This window comes from Danio aesculapii, chromosome 5 (assembly GCF_903798145.1).
Source record: "Danio aesculapii chromosome 5, fDanAes4.1, whole genome shotgun sequence".
NCBI lineage: Eukaryota > Metazoa > Chordata > Actinopteri > Cypriniformes > Danionidae > Danio > Danio aesculapii.
Window position 1 is genome coordinate 19,800,187 of NC_079439.1, and position 21,835 is coordinate 19,822,021.

Sequence of the window (21,835 nt, forward strand, 5' to 3'; positions counted from 1 at the left end):
ATGTGCCCAAATTGTGCCAAGAAAATATCCCCCACAACATTACAACACCCCTACCAGCCTAAACCGTTGATATAAGAGAGGATGGATCCATGCTTTCATGTTGTTGATGCCAAATTCTGACCCTACCATCTGAATGTCGCAGCAGAAATTGAGACTCATCAGACCAGGCAATGTTTTTCCAATCTTCTATTGTCCAATTTTAGTGAGCCTGTGCCATTTGTAGCCTCAGTTTCCTGTTCTTCACTGACAGGAGTGGCACCCGGTGTGGTCTTCTGCTGCTGTAGCCCATCTGCCTCAAGGTTTGATGTGTTGTGCGTTCAGAGATGCTCTTCTGCATACCTCGGTTGTAATAAATGGTTATTTGAGTTACTGTTGCCTTCCTATTAGCTGGAACCAGTCTGGTCATTCTCCTCTGACATCAACAAGGCATTTGCGCCCACAGGACTGCTGCTCACTGGATATTTTATCTGGATATATATATCACATAAATATAAAAAAAACACTTATATTAACAATGGTATAAATACTTGTATACATAATACATAAACACTTATTAATATTATTATTTAACATTAATATGTGTAGATTTTTAATTTAAACAATATGTCAGTTCACTTAAATAGAGTGAAAAATAAATACATAATAGAGACAAATATACAACAACTTAATTAGCTATGTTTGATCAAAGTTTTTTTGTGTAATTATCAACTTCGATAAGTTCAAAATGCACAAATATTGATTGATTAATGACACTGTTACCAATGACCAAGTAATTATTTGAAATCATATGTTATATCATATATAAGCATAAAAATAACCAAGTAAATTCAAACAATCTGAAGAAAATCACATCATGCCACACATTATGAATTCTCAGCTGTTTAATCGGGACTACAATAAGCATCTTTATCCATGAAATACATGTATGCGATTATTGGACAACTTAAGATGTCCACTCATATACACTATACAGGCATAATATATTCCAAACAAATATATTCTCGACCATATTAGTAATCATTCTTCACATTCAGCGATGTACAATAATATTATTTCAAAGCAGGAATAGTACATTAGTCACCGAGAAGAGAGCACCTGTCATTGACAAGTAATACACCAAATACATTTAATGTAATACAATTTTAAGGTCCTAAACAAAAACGATTTCCATGTATCAAAAAGCAACACTGTAATAAAATGGAATAGACCTCCATGGAATGTTCATGAAATTGCTGAGCGCACTGAAAAATGTAATAAACATTGGGGGACAAAAAATGTTTACGACAAATACAGTAAAATCCACTGTCAATGAATTTGGATTTGCCATAGCTTTCCCTATGTCCATCGAGAGTCCTGTCAGCAAAACTGAGCAGATATGGGGCATATGGTGGCACAAGGGTGGGCATGAGGTGAAACAGACCAGTCTCTGCTTGTCTGAAGCGGAAATAAGGACTGATTTAATTCAAGCGATCCAAACAACTGCTTGCCATCTGCACCACTACACCAAACCATCTCATTTTAAGAGGAAAACAAGCCTTTTTTAAAGGGCCAGTACGGAATTTTAGGTCTCATCAATATGGCTAGGGTCACAGTCACACTACCGATTCTTATAATGGATAAAAATATCTGTTAATTATCAGTTTCTAGATTTTGTGATTTAAAGGTGCTTTCTGTTAATTCATGAAGTTGAATTGTATTAAAGGACCTTGATCTCTGCTCTAACAATTTATGTAAAAAATGTTGGGTTCCACAAAATATTTTCATGTAGTTCCAACACAAATAGATTAATTTAACTTAATATTAAAAAAAATGTAAGTGGATTGAACATAAACTTTAAGAATTGTATTTTTTCAACAAATTTAAAAAAAAAAAAGTAGTTTTAACAAGCAGCAAAGTCTTTTTTTTCGAGTGCAAGAAAGTTCTTTTAGTCATGTAAAACAATGTATAAGAAAATATTTATTGAAATAATTATGCAAAACAGGAGGCTAAAGTACTGATAGGTGATTACTCTCTCAGCAAACAATTTTGTGTTTAATAGACGTCTAATAGACATCTAAACGTAGACAGCTTGGCTAAAACAAGGCTAAATAGACATCTAAGATAGTAGTAGACATCTAAGAATAGCCCACAAGTAGTCGTCAAATAGACAGACTTTATATGGGTAGTCATTCATTTCTGTTTATTTAGCCTTTTTTTAGCCAAGACGACTACAGTAAACGTCTGTATAACACCTATAATACAATACTTTAAAACAAAAAATTTTGCTGGACTGTTTTGTACATTAATTCACATGATCATGACCAAAATACATTATTTCAAACTCAAATACAAAATTTTTGTTTTTTTTCCAACTTCATAAGTTGTCAGTGTTTAAACAGAAAAAAACTCTGAATCACAAAATACAAAAAAACTGTAAATGAACACTTTGTGTCAGTCTGTAGTACATAGTTTGCTTTAAGATAATCAAATAAGAGTCCTCACTGATTTACTCAAAGCTTTAAAAAATATTTCCAAACATGTAACAAACCCAGATCACATTATACCAAAAGCAAACAGACCCATGTTCAAAAAGAGACAAAATCACCCCAAAAATAAAGACAATGTACAGCTCCCAAAAATATGACCCATAAAAACATGAAATGTACATCAACACTAGCCTGTAAGGCTTCCCAGTTGTGAACAACTGCTGAAATAACATTACTAGCACAGAATTATTTTAAAATGATTAAAATGCAGCACTTTTTCTGGCTTGGTTGTGAGCGGTTGCAGCATATCCTCTCTCAGTGTCACCAAAAACAATATTTTCCGGATGGCGGCCTGCTGAAGTCGGTTACTGTGAAATGTGTTGATAAATGTTTCTGTGATATGCTGCAAAGCAAGTATAATGCATCATCAGTACACGTCAAACAGCTTGAATCTGATACAACATAAATCAGTTTTTGCTATTTTTCCTAGCAGTTTTAGATTATTTTATGGACGCCTCATTCCGTCACAGGGTTAAAAAAAAATTGAAAACTGTGACTTAAATATAACTTTTTACAGAGAGAAAAACACAAAACTGTGAGATGTAAACTCACAACTCAGTTTTTTCCTCAGAATAGTAAGCTAACAAGCTTTAACTACATTTTTGTTTTTGGGCTTTTTGCAATTCTGAGTTTATATCTTGCTCTTCTGATGTCTTTGTCTTGATCTCTCACAACTTTGACTTTGTATCTTACAATTGTCAAGCTGTAATCTTGAAATTCAGAAAACACAAACATCAATTTTGAGGAAAAAAAGCAGAACTGTGAGATTTGAAAGAGTTTGAGGAGTTTATAACACAAAAAAAGTGAGTTTGTAACTGAAATTTGTGGGATGTAAACTCAGTTCTGAGGAAAAACAGTCAATTTCAGATGTTAAACTAAAACTACAAGAATCCATGTGACAAGAAAAAACCTTCCATATTATATCCTATACATCTAGACTTTGCAGACTTCTTCCCTTTTACTCCTAATACAAACATATACAATCTCGTGATCTAATGTAATAATACACGCTTATCTGAATATAATGTCATTGGAACCATCTTACGGACTCTGGTAGCAAAATATAAACACAACGTTTCTGTATGTGCGCAGTATTCTGATGAAAAATGCATTGGGTTAAATGTAATAGAGGAATCCCATACAGGCAATGCCTACAGCGACAGTCTGTGAATGTGTAGATGAGACACATGTAGAATTAGATTGCAAGCCGACGTGTTTGGGGACGGCAGAGATAAAGCTATACACCAAAGAAAGGCTCAAAGAATGAAGATGAGCTTCGGCTGTTGATGAAAACTTTTCACAAGCTTATATAAGGCGTACCGAAAGAACCAAGTAGTGTCATTGTGAAAAGAGGGGGGCATGGTGTAGCAAGCAACATGCAGCTGCACACAATATATACAGTATATATGTAAAAATATACAAGAATCTACAAGAATTTTTGGCCTATATGAGCTTCAATCCAGTGCTGGACATTGTGATTCAATAGAAATTCAGCAGATGTGACGAAACACTATTTACTGATAATATAGCTTCCAAAAAATACACTTCTGGTTTTGTTTTTAAACTGGAATTGGAAAAAGTTGCATTGACTTTATTATGGCAACATTTCGTACCAACTGGGGAAATGCGGTTTTCGTAAAATGGCTGGTTTGTCCCAAGAAGTCAGTATTTCTACTGGAGAAATGGCTACCACAAGTGAAAAAAACCTAAATTTCAGTAACATATCAGTATATCTGACTAATCGTCTCATAAATTTGGTCATTTTTAAGCACTGAAATAATCATGGACAAATTTGCCAACACTTTCATTAGGGTTAAAGTGACAATGTATCCAAACATGAGAGGTAAACTATGAGACTGACATGGGAGATCAGGGATAGTTCACTCAACAATTCATTATTAATTATTCTCCCTCATGTTGTTTCAATACCCTGAGACCTTCATTCATCCTCAGAACACAAATATAGACAGAAACAGTCATTAAATCAGAAAGTAAACCTAAAACAATGTCAAAACATTCCATGTGCCCTTCAGTGGTTCAACTGTAATCATACAAAGCTCCAAAAGCACTTTTGTGCAGCAAAAAAAATGTAAAAACGACTATATTCACCAATCTCTTTTGTTCCGCTTTAGGCCAAGGTACATATTTACTACATTAGAGTAAGCAGCGCAACACATGAACGCCAGATTTCCTGTAGTAAACATGCACCCTGACATGATGCACTGGTGAACAGTCTTTTTTTTTTTTTTTACAGTTTTTTTGGTGCATAAAATTGTTCTTGCAGCTTTGTGTCACAGTTGAAGTCAGATGAAAGGTTTTGACAATGTTATGGTCTTTTTTTCTGTCTATAGAGCAGTGTTTCTCAACCACATTCCTGGAAGAGCACCAGCACTGCATGTTTCGGATGTCTCCTTTGTCTGTCAAACCCATTTCAGGCCTTTCAGTCTCTGCTAATAAGCTGATGATCTGAATCAGGTGTGTTTGATTAAGGAGACATGGAAAATGTGCAGAACTGGTAGTCCTGCAGGAATATGGTTGAGAAACACTGCTATAGAGTGTCAGAGAGTTCTCGGATTTCGTCTAAAATATCTTAATTTGTCTTCTGAAACAACATGACGTTGAGAAATTATTAACCAAACTTTCATTTTTGGGTGAACTAACCCTTAAGGAAATCCGATTTGGGAATTGCTTGTGATGTACATCTCTCGGGAATAACACAATAACAGAAAGCAGATAAAACGTCCCTTTGAGATCCCGACTGCAATCTCCTAAAATGCCATTCTCAACTTTCTACCCAAGAGGAACACTTCTGGGGAGGTGTTGCATGTTCAAACTCCATTGGCTCCAGTGGAGTTTGCTTAAGTGCCACAATGTGCAGAAAAAGCTTCAATGTTTTATTCCCTCCAAATGGTCCAATAGGCGTTCCTTCGAACGGAACCTGCAGGAGTACCTCAGAAGTTTTGGAGATCAGGTAGGTTCTTGTAAAGGTCCAAAGAGTCCGGGTTTGAGAAGGCCCCTCGCTGAGTGACGTCCTTACCTGCAATCACCTGCTTTACTGCAACTTCCACCTTCTTTCCGCTGATAGTGTACTGCGGGCAAAGCAAATTTAAAGTCAGTCAGGCGGAAAAGTGCAGAAAATGGAGGCAGAGAGAGGACAAGTGAAAAAAAGATGTGCAGCCGTGCTCACCGGGATGTCTTTGGTCTCCAGTATCAAGGCTGGTACGTGTCGTGCAGAGAGAGCTACTCTAATAGCACCGCGGATCTTTCCTACTAGCTCCTGGCTGAAGCTCTTATTGGGTCCCATTTTTAAAAACAGAATCACCCTCTCTTCTCCGTCACTGTTGTACTGAGGGACACAAAGGCTGTCGGACACTTCGTCAAAGGCTTCAACTGGCAGAAGAGAGAAAGCATAAAAGGGGGGCGTCTTAAAAAATGTCTTGCTATAATGTTAACATGGGCTGTTTTTAAATTAAACTATTTAATTAAAATGAGATCAAACAACATGATTCTTGAGGTTTTTTGGGGTTGCTGCTAGAAGGGATACAGCAGCAGCTTGAAGTTAATCAGAATTATTCATATTATTTAAAAAATTACTCATGTTATTAACATCTAACCCTACAACAACCCTAAACGCAACTCTCGCAGTAATGTAAAAATATCATTTATTGTTGTACGGTGTCACAAAAAGTACATTATTTTGATGAGAATATCCGCAGCTGTATGCCATCTAGAGCAGTGTTTCTCAACCACATTCCTGGAGGACCACCTTCACTGCACCATGTCTCCTTAACCAAACACACCTGATTCAGATCATTAACTCATTAGCAGCGACTATAAGACCAGTAAAGGGTGTGAGAGACAAAGGAGACACCTAAAACATGCAGTGCTGGTGGTCCTCCAGGAACATGGTTGAGAAACACTCCATTAAATAACAAAGGTTAAGTATAAAAATAGGTGAAATGAGTATGAAACAAAATCACCATGGATTGCAAATAATATTTTTATATTCCAATATATAATAAACTCTAATATAAAATTATTACAATTCCAAATTCACATTATTTTAAACTGTTTCTGAATGATAAGCCATGTTTCTTCAGCATAAAGTCAAGTTATATTAATCATTTCTGAAGAATCACAAGACACTGAATGAATATTCAGCTTTGCCAACACAGAAATACATTTTATTTGAAAAGATATTAAAATTGAAAACATGTATTTTAAAATTTAACAATATTACATTTACAGCATTTTCAATCAAATAAGTGTGGTCTAAGCCAGTGGTTCCCAAAGTGGGGGTCTGGACCCCCCTGATGGGTGGTGGGTTGGGTGGTGGGTGGGTGGGTGGCGGGGTTCGCAGGATACTGAGCGGGGATCGCTTGGTTATTTTCAAAAATCTAATTCAATTTATGAAACTATTATAATTACCATATTTAGATTTATATTAATAGTAATAAAACAACACACATTTTTTCCCATTGGATTGCAACCCCTGGGGTCTCATTACGTTATATTAAAGACACAGCAATAGGGTCAGATGCAGCAGATTGATTTCATGGCACCAGGGTGGAGGATGAGCATGAAGGATGATCGTTGAATGGCGTTAGATTGGGCCTATTGGTGTGTTTGAGCCGTTTTGCGTTTGTATATATTATATTATAAATATTATATAACATATTGGTGGTCGCGAGTCACTGGCGTTGCTATTTTAAAGGTCACGGGCTAAAAAGTTTGGGAACCCCTGGCCTAAGCAATTCTTTGTATATATACTTTTTTAATGTGGTATTTGAATGTTAACGGTTTATAAAGTAAGCATATTAAATCCACCTGATCCAAACTAGTCTAAATATTGTGAAAAATCATTTCTTACCTATATTATAAATTTCAGAGCTCCCAAACCGAACACCATTAGGATTCAAGGTTCCATCACTGCAATCACAGACAAACCAAAAAGTGTGTTTTTTTAGTTAATTTACAAGCATAACTAATCACTCTAATCATACAATAACACAGCAACATTAGAAGCATCTAAGCAAAAACTAGAGAAGATTATCAAAACCTGCAACACAATAAAGCAAGTCTTACCTTCTCCCCAGCATGACGACTCCTCCTGTTTTAGGGTTTATTTTACAGTAATCACCGTGCGCCCAGACTCCTGAATGAGGAGGTAAACACACAAACAAATGCACTGAGTAGAATGAACAAACAACAACAGAAAGAAATAGTAACTGTGTATCCAAGCAGAGCGGTTTGACCGCTAGCAGGCCTGAGAACGCTAATGAGGCCCAACTGTCCCGATTGGCCTTTTCCTACTTCTCCAAACTGACAGCAAAAAGGCTTCAAGGAGATTTTTTTTCTAATGCTAACAAAAGCTGGCAGGTTCTTGTTTTTCCCCCTTTTGCCCTCAAAAATCATTTAATCAATACTGCAGGAAAGCTGCAGCCTCTTCTGAACAAACCGATGTGGCACGTTTGTTTTCCAAATCAAACGGACGGCTCGTTTGTTTTCTAAATCAGAGAGAAAACGCATTTCCACTTTGCAACTTAAAAGCTTTGATGGAAGGTAACAGAGTGCGTCTGTGAGCTTCTGTAGGCAATGAAACGCTTCTGGAATGATGCCGACGACTGTCGTGTCAGGTGAAGGGTTACCTGGGAAGGTGGAAAAGTAGGCTTTGTGGTATTTGCTGCCGTTTTCGTCGTTCCAGAAATGAGTGGGCTGGCATGGGATGGGCTTCAAACACACCAGCTCACCGCTTTCACCCCACACAGGCTTACCTGAAACACACACCATACACAACAGGGCTATAAGCAGTATGAAGACGAAAACCACAAATAAGTCACAAATGCATCACCTTAAGGGGCTTATAAAAGTGTTATTTTACTGTTAATTGTCTTTTGTTTATTAATCGTTTATTTAGATCCACATTAGCCATAACCAAGGAAGCGGATATTCTTCCTCGAGTCGAACAAATGAAAAAAGAGAAATTTACATACCAAAACTAAACGAAAAGACACATTTATTTTAAATCGAAACCAATGCCAAAACTAATGAAAAAAGACAAACTGACAGTAAACCATAACAATAGAACCCATAACAAAACCAAATAAAAAGTCAAATTTACATTAAACCACAATGCAATAAAAAACAGAACTGGAAATTTGTTTAAAACATCAAAAGTATCAATTTACTAAATACTGTAACATTCAATATTTCTTCGACATTGAAACCTTATTTTTCTTTTGTGGTGATGGCAGCTTAAAGACAGCGAATCTTGATGTTTCTGTGAGTCTCGTCTATCAAATCTGATCTTTATTTTGTATTTTCTATTGGATTCAGGTAAGGTGATTGGCTGGGCCATTCTACAGCTTGATTTTCTTTCTCTGAAAGCATTTGAGAGTTTTCTTGGCTGTGTTTTGGATCATTGTCTTGCTGAAATGTCCACTTTGCTTTTATCCTAATCAGCTTGATGATGTTGGACTGAAGCAACTAATATTAATTTACAATGACAAAGGGCACAGGGTTGCTGAAGAACTACTGAGAGATTTTAGCTGCTGTCTGGGCTTTTACTGCCTTTCTACACCTCCCTTTCTTCATGTGCTCAATAAGTTTTCCCTGTGTCATTTCATTTTATTACACACAACATGACTTGTAATCTAATAATTAATATTGTTTTCTTTGCATATACAGATTTCTTTGGTTGTTACAAACATACGGGGAACATTTCAAGTCAACAGCACCTTTAGAAATATGCTTTATGAGAAAAACGGTGACGTGTTGAACACTTATTTCCCCCACTGTATAATGTCCAAGGTCAATTCATTCCATGTTTAATTAATCTGTACATTGCAATTCGTTGCTTTACCTTACTTTTTGAAGAGTGTCCTTTTGATGCGTGCCTATTGTTACAATTAAGAATAGTACTGCTATACAAAAGTTGACTAAACTGTGCAGGTGGAACCTTAATAAAAAATATTTCTTATAAAACAAACATTTTCTAATTTATTAACGTATTTCTTATGTATCTAGACATTTGTTCTAATGATTGGTGTAAGTCTTCTAAATTTACCGGAGCTGCATTTGTTATTAAAAATGTATACTTTTAAAAAAATGTTATTATATTTTATAGTATAACACAATTTATTCTCAGAATGGAAAATATACATTTTAGCAGTTATAACTCCATTCTTTATTCAAATAAAAATTTATATTATAAATATTCTAAATTTTTTCCTATTAATGTGAAACAATTGCTTATTTTTGTAATCAAGGTAATGACAATAAAAGTCTATTCTATTCATCAGTAGCTATGTTTCCATCCAAAAAAATGCTAATTCAATTTACGCGCAAAACTGTAATATTGCATAAAAGACGTGCGAATAAAGCAGCGTTTCCATCCAACGAGTCAAAGAGAAGAAAATCATCCCTTCCTGATTAACTGGTTCCAAATTTCAACAGTAAAAACGGAATTTGCTGCAGTAGCAAAAGCTGCGTAAATCTTTTCTTTATTTAATAAATGATTTTCACCTCTGAAGACAGCATGCCGACACGCAATGAACATGTGGTGGCGTTTGAAGACGCAGAGCGCAGACGCTCTTGACAGTTCTGGAGGTTGTTAATAATATAATAACACTAATACTGAAATGGTTAAGGCGTTTTAGAATGACCAAAACAACATTTTTAGATGTTTTACAATGTGCTCAGCCTGCTGATTGGTCCATCGACACACATTTTTATCATCACTTGATCTCTTATAACAAAATCAAAAGACTTTTTAAATGTGCATACTGGAATTTGTTCGGTAAAAGTGGTTTCATCATAGTTTATGCTCATCTTATCGAATAAAAAGTTTATCCTATTCCGTTATGAGCATATGTTTTTATGCACAGTTTCAAAATGTATGTGCAACTTGGCGTTTCCATCAACTGTTTTTTTTTTTTTATGTGTATATCCAAAATGTTCATAAAAATAGGTGGATGGAAACACATTGACTTGGTTTTAAAAAAAATCTATAAATATTTGTAATCAAATTTTAAAGATTTTCTTTCTTTACTTTTTTTTTCTATTTACAAATATGTAATTTACATTAAAAAGATCTCCATGTCTTGGCCTGTAAAAATCACAGATAAATAAAAGCAATATCTCACCTTCACAGCTCCAGGACTCCACGGCCATGCCCAGATTTCGGGCCTGAATTTCTCCTCTGTAAACAGGCACCGTCATGTTCTGACCCATGAAGCATGAAATGATGTCTGTGCCACCTGAGGAAACATCCAATTTGTAAATATGCAGTTTTTAAAGGTAGTCAGCTTGTTTAAGGGAAGAATATCTCATCGGTTTTAGGATAAAGTCAAAGACGGAGACAGATCTTTCATGTTTTACAATATAAAAAAGGCATTTCAGGCAGAAAAATATCTCAAGAGCATAAAAACTTCACATATTTCGATGACTTTTTTGGGGAGGAAGTGATTGGATGTTTTTATCAATGCAAACTGTGCATAATTTGCCAGTAGCTTTGCTGCTCATTCATCTTTCTTTATTGTTCGCCGACTTCCCTAAAGATCTGTTTTCAGACACCATAAAAGCAAAAGGAACAAGCTGAACAACAAACTGAAGTCTTCCTTCAGGTTTAAAACAAGCCCACATGATACCTATGTAGATATTTATATATAAAACACCTTAAACAGTAGCCAAAAAACAAGAGCAAGAAGCATCAAGTGTTGGGGAGAAACTTAAAGTAGCAACAATACAAAACAAAAATAACATTTCTATTTATCCAGTGGCAAGCTTGTAGGTCACATTGGCTGATTGCCTCAAGATGAAGTGTAGTAGTAGTTACACATATGGTATGCATTGTTTTCTTATAACGCCATAGCCTATAATCTGTTTCTTATGTTTGATGTTGTAAAGCTGATCTATAATGTATACTGCAAGTGTAATCAGAATTAAGCATTCAACAGAACCATATATACAGATGAATGTGATATGATTGGAAAATTATAGGTGCAAATTCCTACTATCAAAATCCTAATATTCAAATATCCTTATTGCGACTTCCTGATTTGTCCTCAAGTCGCTAGAGAGGCAGTGAGGGTCCTTTTAATTTGTGACGCGCTGATGGCTGAGACAGACACGCTGCGCCCAAGATGTTGCGTTGTTGCGTGTGCTGTGGCGGTCAACAAAAAGTACAGCTACCCCACTCTCCTTCTCTCCTTCTAACACCTGTGTGATTGTGCACGTGCTTTATTTGTTCTAGCAGGTGCCAGGTAGGCCCACGTGACTAAAAACATTAAACGTCACTGTGAAACCCAAACTAATCAGTATACAAATAAACATTATAATTAAATGAAAAGTAATATGGCTCCTCTAATCCTAATATAAAAGCACAGTATGTAATTTTTCACTAGAGGGTGCACATTCACAACAAACAACAAAGTTTGATGACGCGATGACAAAGTGTGGAATTATGGGAGTTTTTGTATTCATTACATCCAATGGGACTCCAGCAGAAATCATGTTCATAGATGAGAAGTATTTAAACTTATTATCATTGTAGCATGAAGCAGAGTAAGGCTGAAAGCGGTCAAAGCAAAACTAGACTGCTGAAGCAATTGCTGATGAGAGATGGGGAAGGAAGTTTTTATTATGCCACATTCGGCCGCTTACGGTTATTCTGTTTGTGGTTATTTAGGGAAGAAGCAGCGCTGTTTTATCATACTAAGCCCCAATTCTCTTTTTGTACCCCTACCCCTTCCCCTTTGTCCTTGAGTGTGAAGGGGAAGGGCTTCAAAATGTACCCCTAATAAATTGGACAGCATCTGCACACATCATCATGTGTTATCGCAATCTCTTCATATGAGATCAACGATGGTGACTGCTGTAGTTTTTCTAGTCGAGTTATTGTTTGGTATTTACCTTCAGGAAATTACAGAAGGAAACAATATCATGTTAGCATAACGATATAATGTGGCAATAAGCTTGTAACTGTGCATTAACACCATGGTCTTATTCATCTATGTAAACACACGAAAGCAACATTAACATTATAGCAGACACTGTAAAAAGGTCAGGGACAGGGTATTCGGGTGTCATCGAGTGTCAGAATGTTGTGGGACTGCTATACAGGAGTTATTATTATGTATTACAAAATTTAGTTTTTTAATTTAGCCTTATTAGCTTTATTTTTTTTAAACCATGACGGTAAAACACGAATGAATATATTAAAACATGTGCTTGTTTGTTGTAAAAATTCATAATAATCACAAAAAAAATACTAATTTGTGCATCTCCTGACTCGCTTATGCAGCCATGCTGCTGTTGTAGCTGGTGTATTCTGGGAAAGTTTCGTACCCCTTGGTTTCGAGTGTGGTCCTGAAAAATCTCAGTTTCAAGGGGTATCTAGCCCTTCCTCTTAGCCCTGCGCCTTCAAGCTAAAGAGAATAGGGACACCCCTACGCACAAAACGAGGGGTAGGGGTAAGGGGTAGAATTTGGATTGTGCCTAAATTCATGTTAGGGTTCTGTTATATTGCTACCCTGTGCAGTCTAATAAAACACACAACATATTAAAGCATCTTTGGTTTTTCGCTGCTTTCTATAAAATCAAACCGTAAATCAAGGGTGTATGATGTCATTAGCGTAGCGACACAGGAGACCGTCTGTGGCATTAGTTAACATTAGCAATGTGGCATTGCTTATTTCTCTGACAAAATAATAACTTGACTTCTAGTTGATCATTTGGAAAAGTGGATTTTTCCGATGAATCATCTGTTGAACTGCATGCCAGTAATCTCAGTTACTGCAGAAGGCCCCGCATGGATCCAAGATTCTCACAGAAATCAGTCTAGTTTGGTGAAGAAAAACTCATGGTTTGGGGTAACATTCAGTATGGGGGCATGTGTGAGATCTGCAGAGTGGATGGCAACATCAACAGCCTGATGTATTAAGATGTTTGTGCTGCCCATTACATTACAAACCACAAGAGAGGGCAAATTCTTCAGCAGGACAGTGCTCCTTCCCATACTTCAGCCTCCAAATCAAAGTTCCTGAAAGCAAAGGAGGTCAAGGTGCTTCAGGATTGGCCAGCCCAGTCACCAGGTATGAATAATATTGAGCATGTCTGGGGTATAATGGAGGAGGCATTGAAGATGAATCCAAAGAATCTTGGACTCTGGGAGTCCTGCAAGAACGCTTTCTTTGCCATTTGCCACACAATGGCTCAAAGTTATTTTTCATTCAAAGTATAAGATTTTTGGATGCAGTAATCCCCTGTTCTAGTGTTTTATTTTGTTTTTCATTTTAATGCATTTGCATTTATCTGCTGTTTTCTCACTCATTTTAGTTCTGTTTATTTTGTTATTGGAAGGAAACACTTTTTTTTTTTAAATAATTGACATCAAATTTGTTGTGCATAAATTAATGTAATGAGTTTTTTTCCATCATAATTTACTCTATTACTTGTGTAGTATATGTTTAAGCCTAGATTTAATGAGTAACCCAATATAAAGACAAACATATGTGTGCAGCTCAGACACTCAGTTACCATAATGCCAGCACAGAGAAACACAGAGAGACAGAAAATTTATACTGCAAGCCAAAAGAAAAAGCCAGACAATCAATATTTCAAAATAATGAGGTTTTGTGCAGGAAAAACAGGGAGGGGAGGTGCCGGATGGCAGCGGGTGTAAATAAAAATAGGCCTCGGTAATTGACAAATGTAATAACTGTAAAATCAGATTATAAAAGAGACGGAAAACAGGAGAGGAATAAATAAGACAGAGAGAAAGGTTGCTGGGATGATAGATACATGTGTTCTTATGTGTGCATGTGACAGATGGCAGGCGATATTGGGGGGTCTATTGGATTCAGGTGATTCTGGGTGGCTGAAAGTGTTAAAAGTTTCCTGCCAGATGCCCCTCTGCGCTCAGGAGCCCGACTGGCACAGTAACAGGAGCGGCGGGAAACAAGCCCTGGCACATATGCTCTGCTTGACATTGGGGTCAAGGTCAAATCTGCTTCGGGTTGGCAGAGGTCACAAATCGGAGGGGGAGGCGGACGCAGCATCGATATGAGATACAGCAGATTTCAGAAGGCCAGTAGGCTATCTGAGCTCAGAATTGTGTATCTGTGCAGCTGTTTTTTTTTTAGTGGACAATTTCAGGTAGTCTGACATTTCAAAAACCTCTGGAGTCAGGAAATGTCAGTCAAAGCCTTTTTCTGGAAAGTTATGAGGCTCGTGTGCTCTGTAAACGTGTCAGAATTCAGTCAGATTGCTGTCTTGTTATCAAATGTGAGCCAAATGGCAAATCAAAAGGTCTCCCTGGCAGACATATGCAAAAATGTCTTCTGAATGCACCACATTATCTGTCACTCATTTAGGAACATTACATTTAATACAGCTTTATGTTCTAATTCTGAATCTAAACAAAATTCTGAGAGTTGATTGGTTGAAATCTTAAAACCATTATACCCACCAAAATACCTTAGTTACAGTTATTTCAACTACTGTAAAAACATTCAAGCAATTAATCCAGCAATTAGATTTAGTAATTTAGCTTTTGTCCAATGTGACTTACAATTGAGACTATGACTTTTAGCGCAATAAATGGCTAATTTGTGGTTTAATAATAGTTAATATGGTAGTTTAGGTACTGGGAACACTCAAAATGTTTTGCTACTTGTTCAAACTAAATATATAAAATTTATATAAATATATAAAACACAATTCTTACGTTTTTTGGGAAAACTTAATTTTTTAATGTTCAATCTACTTAGATTTGTAAAAATGACTGCATTGACTTAATCTGTTTGAGTTTGGACAACATGAAGGAATTGTTTGGAACCCTGCATTTCTTATTATATACAGTATAGAGCCAGGGCTCGACATTAACTTTTTTGATCACCAGCCACTGTGGCTAGTAGATTTTACACATTACTAGCCACTCGCCATTATTACTACCCACTATTTTGTTGTCTGGAAAATATATTCTATTTGCATAAATTTGACTTTGACATACTAAAATTTCTTGATTTAAATTGTGTGTAATGTCCACATGCCTCGTCATTCATTTCAAATGGGCTGTGGTTTCATAGTGTAGCATTGCTATTGTTTTTATTTTACATGACTTTTCAGGGCTCAAAATTAAGGATTTACCAAATTTATCTCTGAGCACACCAAAAATGAATAAATAAATAGTTCTTAGTGTCAAAACAAGCTAAATATAGCTGTATACATGCACTTTTAATTCAACAAAACCTTTCTTTAAAAATAAAACAATTGACATTTAAAAAATAGATCTAATATCACCAGTTAACTACACATAAATGAGAAGTTAATCTCCTATTAAAGCAATGTTTTTGTAACAACAATGATAATTAAACCATATTAACAAAAATAACTAAGCAAAAGCAAGCAGGTGACAATTAAAGGATGATCACACGCACACGGTTAACGTTAGGCTCATAATAATCTGTTCAAAGAATGTTTAAAGCGAAAGAAACTGCTGCTGCTTACAAAAGGATATATATATTTTTAATCTGGAGCTCTTGAAAGCAGCAGGACTGTGGGTGCAAGCATCGCTTTTTGTCCAGTCTATTTCAAAGAGAACTAATCGCACCAGTTGCGTTTCAAGGAACCAATGAAGGAATGGTTGCTCCGCGCCATCGCGCAAGGAAACAGGAGCACACTTTTAAACAGTTGCATCACATCACCTGTGCGGAGGTGATCACCCTCTCATTCTGTAGTTATCTGCCTTCTTTTGCTTGCACGAACACAATTATTATGTGCTGCTTCTCGATTCTAAGATTTGCACGCATATTGGGCCATCTTTATTGTCAAACCTAACCCTAACCCTAACCCTTTTAAGAAAACTACAATTTAAAAATTATTTTTAACCGGCCAGAGCGGCTGTCTTACCCGCCATGGCTGAAATTTACCCGCATTTGGCAGGGTGTTAATGTCAAGCCCTCTGTAGAGCTAATATTACGACAAAACTATTTGAATTGTGTAAATAGGAATTATTGGCAAATGTTTTTTGATTCAACTGAATCTTATGTCATTTAAAATAGTTTAAAATTTTGAACATTGGAAATTTAACACAACTGATTGTTAATAGTAGATTTTTTTGAGACACGTCTTTTCAAACTACATTTTTTTTTTTGGTTCAGAATTTCTAGACTGCAGATATTCGTTTTATAAAAATACGGTTAAAATTTTTCAAGATGAAAAAATTCAGAATATCAATTCAATATCTGCAAATCAAAATGCAGAAATTCAGTTGCGAAAATCAGGTTGTGCTAAAAGGCATCCACAGAGGGCAGAGGGCAGAGGGCATCCACAGGGAAAAGCAGATGATCTCCAAAACGCTGATCATTCAAATTTACTTGTCATAATTCTAGCTCCCAGCTAGGCAGGGTTAGAAACGTAGAATAAGATAATGCAGAATATGAAATTATTAACTACTAATAAACAGTCAATATATTAATAATAGTCAGGTTCTAAGCCACTAGTTAATAATTTGAATTGGTCACTAAACTAAAATGTTCATGAAAATTCAGTTTAGTATAACAATGGCTGTTTCTCAATATGCGTTTGAACACTGTGTTCTTGTGTAACATCATCATCAACCGCCAAAGTCCAGCTCCAATGCTCAAGACCATAAGAACAGAGGACAAGTGAAAGTTCCCGTATGCGTTCTTCATATAGAGAATGCAGGCGACATGATGGCTCAGTGGTAAGCACTGTCGCCTCACAGCAAGAAGGTCGCTGGTTCAAGTCGCGGCTGGGTCAGTTTGCATTTCTGTGTGGAATTTGAATGTTCTCCCCGTGTTTGCGTGGGTTCTTCCAGGTGCTCCGGTTTCCCCTACAGTCCAAAGACATGCGCTATAAGTGAATTGAATATGCTAAATTGACCATAGTGCATGTGTGTGAATGAGTGTGTATGGATGTTTCCCAGTTCTGGGTTGCAGCTGGAAAGGCATCCGCTGTGTTAAACATATGCTGGATAAGTTGGCCATTCATTCCGCTGTGGCAACCCCTGTTGAATAAAGGGACTAAGCCGAAGAAAAATTAATGAATGAATGCATATCAAGGATGATTTGATGCAGACTTGAGTGGAAAACTCACTCGAGAAGTCCCAGAATTAATTGCGGCTAAATAAAGGAGGTTGGAAGCGCAGCATTTTACATATAGATTTATTATTACATTTCAGAGATATAACTTATTTATCTCAGGAGTTTCCCTAAATGAGACCCTGAAACAGTAACATGAAAATCTTAATAAAGGCATAAACACATTAAGAGAGTTTATTTGCTGAAATTAAATTGCTGTATTAAAATCTGTTTTATTTGTATTGTGCAAAGTATTTTTGTAAGGTTTTTGTGGATGTTATATATATATTGAAAAGGGGAAAAACAATAAATCGTTGTATAAATGCATAAATGTTTAAATAAGTTGCTGTTAAAAATATGTGGAGGTCACGTGGACATCAGGAAGAAAGCAGCATTTCATTTCTCACAGGGCGAGTTATCCGTTCTCGGGGTCTCCGAGTCCATTCTTCTGAGGTAACCTGGCAGGACCGGTCTCCACAAGAACGCAAGCCCATTATCTGCGTTCTTGGAACTGAGAAACAGCCAATGTCACTGCTGCAAATTTTTTGTCTATTTTACCTTACACAGAAACAGGCACTCCACAGAAGTAGTTAAATAACAAAACAGGTCTGAGAGGTTCAATCTGACTAACATGACTGTAGCAGGCTGCCGCTGACCTGCCATGAGAGCAAAGCTCATCTGGTGAAACCGCAGGGAGAAACTGGGCACAGGTGGTGTGTGAGAGAGACATGCTGCGAGACCCCAGTCACAAACACACACACATGCACACAAAATCAGCAGTCCACCACAGCTGTTAACGCTGATGCTAATTTGTTTCCGCAAGGCCCTGCAGGCACGAGATCACACTTTCATATACACACAGACACACACACTCACTCACACCGTACTATCAAGAGGAGCTGGAGGACTGATGATTGGTGGAAAAGTGAAAAGTGTGTTGACCAGGATATGAGGAATAGGTATGATGACTAGGATAGGATATGATAGGGAACCAAACTGATAGACAGACAGGACAGATAAGCTAGATCGATAAGATAAAGATAAGATAAAGATAAGATGGATGGATAGATAGAAGGACGGACGGACGAACGGATAGAAGACACAAGAAAAAGAAAGAAAAAAAGAGCGAAAGAAAAAAAAAAGAAATAAGACACGAAAAACAGATATAAAGACATGATGGATTGATGGACGGACAGATAGATGGATAGATAAAAGAGACAAGGCAAGTAAGAAAGAACAAAAGAAAGAACATTTTATGTAGATAGATGGACAGACAGACAAACAGCAGATAGACAGACGGATGGATAGATAGAAGACACAATAAAAGGAAAGAAAACATGAAAGAAAGATAAAATTATGTAGATAGACAGACGGACAGACAAAGAAAGAAAGAAAGAAAGAAAGCAAGAAAGAAAGATAAGATTAAAAAAACAGTAAGAAAGAAAGAAAGAAAGAAAAAAAAAGAAAGAGAGAAAGAGAGAAAGAAAGAAAGAGAGAAAGAGAGAAAGAAAGAAAGAAAGAAAGAAATGTGGTTAAACATGGAAGGAAGGAAGGAAGATAGGAAGGAAGGAAGGAAGGAAGGAAGGAAGGAAGGAAGGAAGAAAAAAGGAACTGAGGAATACGAAATATGGATCAACAAAAAGACAGAGGGGAAAAAGGAGTATAAAATTAAGAGTAAATGAAGACAGAAAGAGCTAAAACACAGGGGGAAAAGGAAGGGAATGCAGAAAAGGGAGGAAGATGGAGAAGAAAAAGGAAGGAAAGACAGTAAAAAATTAAAAAAAATAGGTGAAGGGCAAGGATAATGAATAAATGTAGAGCTGAAAGAGAAAAGGGAAAATGCAAAAAGTAGAAAGGAAAGAATGAAGGAAACAGGTGGAAGAAACGGAAAAATAAAGAAAGACATATAGGGAAAAGGAGGAAAGAAAGTTGGCATTGAAGAAGGACAGAAGGAAGGAAGAGCTAAAGAACAGGAAATGCAGAAACTGGAAAAAAAAAAGTTAGGAAGACCAGGAAAATAAGAAAGAAAATATGGAACTGATAGAGTCAAGAGGGTAACTGAAAAAAGAAAAGGAAGAAAAAAAATGAAAGCTGCAAAGAAGGAAGGAAAAAAGACGGAAAGAGATAAAGGAGAACACACCTGATATAGATCCCAGGAGCATGTTGTTCTTAATACAGCTGTACACATATTCATAGCTTTGGGGCTTCAGTGGGGATCCTGTAGACAGGAGTGTGTGGAGGGTCTGCAGGTTGTGTGTGTTTGCTGTAAACAGAAAACAAATACACAATCCATTAATGAAAAATGCTTAAGACTACAATGTAAAAAAAAAACCACTGCATTAAATAAAAAAATGACTTGTACGACATAAAAAAACAACAACAATAATGGCCATATACATTCAAATCAGCTTGACAAGCCCACATATTCATTCAATAGTCAACAGAAGTGACAGTTATCATTCTTAGACACAGCATACATTTGTTTAGCTTAAAAATTCAAGCTTGTTTAGATTTGTTATAATTCAGTCTTGAATAATAAAGCTAAGCTCAGCTCAGCTCGGTTTGTATTCTGGAGGCAGATGGGTTGGTTCACAGTGATCAGAATTATGAAGCGCATTAAACTGTGCTGAAAAATGTATGCAGGCGACATGCCAGGCCACCCGCCTGGGGTCCCGTGTAGAGAGGGTCTCTCGCCCTGGTTATCAGAGTCACTGCCACACCCCACAGGCTAACAGGTGTCACTCCAAAATGTCAAGCAGCCAAAGGGAACAGCGGAGGGCCAGGAAGCACATCTCTGACCCCCAACACATACACACACACGACAGTGAAGATAAAGAGAATGTTTATCAGGGAATACAGTAAAAGTAATAGTTTTATTATTAGAGATTTAACTGGACTGTAAAAATAGTTATATTTCTTATATTATTTTAATACTGATTTTATTAAAAAATATTTAATGTTACATACATTTAAAGGAGACCTATTATGCCCATTTTTATAAGATGTAAAATAGGTCTCTGATGTCCCTAGAGTGTGTATGTGAAGTTTCAGCTCCCATAAATAATGTTTGATCCTTATTGTGTCTTTTTGGTGACTGTAGCTTTAAATTCAAATGAGATTGTGCTCTTTTCAAAAGAGGGAGGAGCTATAAATGCCTGTGTGTCAGCATAGTGGCAGATTTAACCCTCTGGGGTCTAAAATGATTTTGGGGCCCCTATGTTTTGACATGCCCTGACATTTGTGCTTATTTCAGCTACTTATTACATAGTACTGGCCAACATGTATTTTTTGTATTCAGCACAAACTATAATATATGAAATAGGTGAGAAATATGGATGTACATGCTTAAGTTTTTTAGAAAAAAAATGTATGCGTGGTTAGTAGGTTTTAGAGAAAAAAAATGTAGCTGAAATAAGGTCCAAAAAACCACACTGAATGGGCCCGAATAAGACTTTTGAGTAATCAGTCCTGTAGGCTAGAATACTTACTTCACAATTATGTGAAAATAATTTTGTTCTCTTATTCAAAGAAAACATTACAATGATTTACATTTTATAAAGTTTGTTTTGGGTCTGCATACTGTATGTATGGAAGTGACAATGGTCATGAATAATCCACACCGGGAGAGACAAAAGACACTCCCCCACTGGCTAATGTTCACCCATCAAGGGCATCATAAAGTAACGTCCAGCTGCAAAAGCTTGTTGTATTACTTGCTGTATTATGTAAACACTATGGGTAAACAATGTATGTGCACTTATAACATACAGCATGGACAACAAGTATATATTTGAAATAGTATAAAACATGTTTGCAAAACGGTTGTAATAAAAATATTGCGCATTAATCCAGCATTTAAAAACATGTTAATGAGAGAGAGCGATGTCACTAATGGGTGGGGCTTTTTTCACCCCTGATAACATGTACATAGGTAAAATGTCAATCAAAGTGTTTCTGCAGACTGTTTTTATGAAGTGGACCATTAGGAGCATGTTATATTGACAGAATGTTGCCACACAACTGCGCTTAAACCCCTTATGAAAGTGATTTTTGCATAATAGGTCCCCTTGCAATGTAACATTATAATATTTAATACTCACTGTTATTTGATTCAGCTACAATTGAATTTATATTCCTTTGATTTAGTATGACTAAATTGAGTGATATTTAAAAAAATTTTAAAGTGTAAGTGTAACTTTATTTTTA

General features: G+C 36.4%; 1 protein-coding gene across 1 annotated transcript in view; it reads right to left on the reverse strand.

The window, feature by feature from the left end:
- Positions 1-863: 863 nt before the first annotated feature.
- Positions 864-21,835, reverse strand: part of aacs (acetoacetyl-CoA synthetase) — a 68,925-nt gene continuing 47,953 nt past the window's right edge. The window contains exons 12-18 of the mRNA XM_056457479.1: positions 19,770-19,892; positions 10,670-10,783; positions 8,174-8,299; positions 7,611-7,680; positions 7,396-7,454; positions 5,713-5,915; positions 864-5,614 (exon numbers count right to left, since the gene is read on the reverse strand). Coding sequence (XP_056313454.1) covers positions 5,477-5,614; positions 5,713-5,915; positions 7,396-7,454; positions 7,611-7,680; positions 8,174-8,299; positions 10,670-10,783; positions 19,770-19,892 — 833 coding nt within the window. The 3' untranslated portion in view covers positions 864-5,476. The remainder of the gene's footprint in view (positions 5,615-5,712; positions 5,916-7,395; positions 7,455-7,610; positions 7,681-8,173; positions 8,300-10,669; positions 10,784-19,769; positions 19,893-21,835) is intronic.